At 39.1% G+C, this 2,614-nt stretch overlaps 1 protein-coding gene across 1 annotated transcript in view; it reads right to left on the reverse strand.

The window, feature by feature from the left end:
• Window positions 1–457: 457 nt before the first annotated feature.
• LOC117151346 overlaps window positions 458–2,614 on the reverse strand; it is a 4,491-nt gene continuing 2,334 nt past the window's right edge. Inside the window, exons 3-5 of the mRNA XM_033319433.1 lie at window positions 1,871–2,027; window positions 1,677–1,745; window positions 458–1,575 (exon numbers count right to left, since the gene is read on the reverse strand). Coding sequence (XP_033175324.1) covers window positions 1,413–1,575; window positions 1,677–1,745; window positions 1,871–2,027 — 389 coding nt within the window. The 3' untranslated portion in view covers window positions 458–1,412. The remainder of the gene's footprint in view (window positions 1,576–1,676; window positions 1,746–1,870; window positions 2,028–2,614) is intronic.

Genomic DNA, 2,614 nt, shown 5'->3' on the forward strand with positions numbered 1-2,614 from the left:
ACTTAGAATTTATATTAGAATAGTTATATATTTATTTGATAAACGATTTCAAAGATATTCATCGATACTCACTTGCACGCGTCATACCTATTCGATACCAGACCGTTAACTGAACAGTTTACATTCCTTCGTTTTCGAGACGCCACGCACACACATGCTTCCACACACTGATATTCACATACAAGTATCGCTACTACGCAGCTAACCTAGTCTAGCATATAAAATTATACATATCTCAATAGTTCTATCAAAATAGTCACAATGTTCGACAAGTTATGTTTCACGTTTCTATAAAGATACATCGTTATAAAAGACGTGTCTGTAAAAGAAAGATACTTTTTGGACAAATATATTGACATTGTAAATGAACATATCAGATACTCTGGTTGTTCAACAGTTCAATTATTTTATCATAAATGTAATATTTTACGAAGAATACATAAAATCTACTTTCATTTTTAATTGTTTTTTTTTTTTTTTATTTAATCAGTTTCACTGCTAGATGGAGGAAAAATTTGTACGTTAATGGATATGAAATTCGAGAAGAAATTAAAATTCATATGATTTCTTTGATGGATCTAGTGGCTATGAGAGAAAAAGGTCAGACGTCGAGTGTGACGAGTAATTTCCAACCGATACCCGTTGACCAATCACCGGTTTGGCAAACGTGTCACGGAGCTGACAGGAATCCGCTGCAACGCAAGCTTATAATTTATCGGATCAAAAAAGGTGGACGCAAAACGTATGGGTTTTGCATCAGACACAACAAATAAATATACGGATTTGTTGGTGAGACCTTGCCTAACAGATTCAGTCGTTGGTATATACATTGACGAAATTGCAACGTGCATATGCTGGTTGTTTAGCCTCGTGGAAAATGCGATATTTACCTGAAATATCCACGCATTTGTCAATATATATCTTAGACTAAATGCACTGGCTTTGCCAGAAAATTGTTTAACATAACATCATGAAACGTCCGACTGATTATACGTATCCTCGTGTTTGTCGCATGCAAATAGTACCCATTTTGTATACCAAATCGATGTACATGCCGATAAAATGTAGATTCATCGATAACAATCTCGTTCAATTACGTTACGTTAAATTGGAAAATGAGAGTAGTAACGAGTCAAGTGCTTCACATTCACAGTCGAATTTTTCTGATTTAAAACATTGGTCGATAATAATTTCAAAGTTACTATTTTATTTTACGATACCCGAATTTTTATCTTTTAATTTCACTTTCGTGTCAACGAAATTGTTTATCTTTCAAGTAGTATGAATTTTCTCCAATTTAATAAATTGATTAACAATTGGATCTAAAAAAATCCAGAGAACGCGTTAGGTTTAAGCTCCTACGACGAGGTGCTAATTTTCACGTTATCGTGGCTTCTGTTCGATGTTCGATATTATTGAGCAGCAACTGGAAACTGTTTCGATAAACCTCCGACCCCTGCACGTTTCACCACGAGGGTTGCGGCAAGCGTGGTTAGTCGCGGAAGATCGAGTATGAATAAATAATTTCCGTGGAGCTCCTGCTTCAGGATGCTGTCAGGATGGGTTACAGGCACGCTGTGTATAATAAGATTGTGATATATAAGAAAAATGTCGAGCAATTTCAAAATAAACAATGTATAACATATTAGCACGATAATATTAATTCTCAGAATTACCTTGGTGTCAAGATCCAACAAAATACGATTCTTATTATATTTGTGAGGGAATTCAATAACATGGAACACCTGGAAAATATAGAAATGATATTAGTAAATAATTCAAGAAATGTATAAAGTAATATACACAACAACAAATAAATATTTCAAATAAAGTTATTGGTTCTATAAAAACATGATAATAATTTCCTTACGTATGAATCGTATAGAGCAGACCTGTAATGGAGCATCCAATTGTCCTACGTCCAAAACGCTCAGTATATGTGGTGTACTGATAACACTCACCCGGAGCTAACGTAACATAACCAGTCAACGTAGTATTACCAGCATTGCGTACAATTTCCACTGATCCTAATTCAAACAGACAACACTCTGTCATTATATACGAACAAACATCAAACATCTAGCGAAATCAAGGAAATTATAAAGAGCATGAGAAAGAGAAGAGAACGTAAGAAAGACTAGGAAGAAAGAAAAGGGGACAGAGATGAAAGCGCGGAAGCAGGAGGAGAGGAAAATAGAAAGAGACGGTGGAAAATAGAGGAAGAGGGTGAAGGACGTGGTAGGACGAGGCCCACCGACTATGAGTAATATTGCGGGGCTTTTCCACCCCTGGGAGCGCGAACCTGAACGTGGAGGGTGGCTGACGGGGGTGGGAGCCCAGGGACGGTCGGGCGTGAGAGAGCCGCGAGAGGGTGCAACGGAGGGAGGAGCGCCGATCCATCAGCGTCCCTCCACCCTCGCCTTTCCGCCACTCTCATTTTTCTCCACGGTCCGCGCTCCATCATTCCGCGTCACATCCGCCCTCTTTCATCCCTCTTTCCTCCCTCCGGTTCTGATACGGTGCCGTGGCTCTGCTTCTCCTTGTTCCTCGTTTCTCCACCGACGATTTCGCCGGCTCCTCGACCCTCGAGTCATCCCCTCCCTCCCCTGCCTTT

Source organism: Bombus impatiens, unplaced genomic scaffold, assembly GCF_000188095.3.
Source record: "Bombus impatiens unplaced genomic scaffold, BIMP_2.2 scf_0152, whole genome shotgun sequence".
NCBI classification, from domain to species: domain Eukaryota; kingdom Metazoa; phylum Arthropoda; class Insecta; order Hymenoptera; family Apidae; genus Bombus; species Bombus impatiens.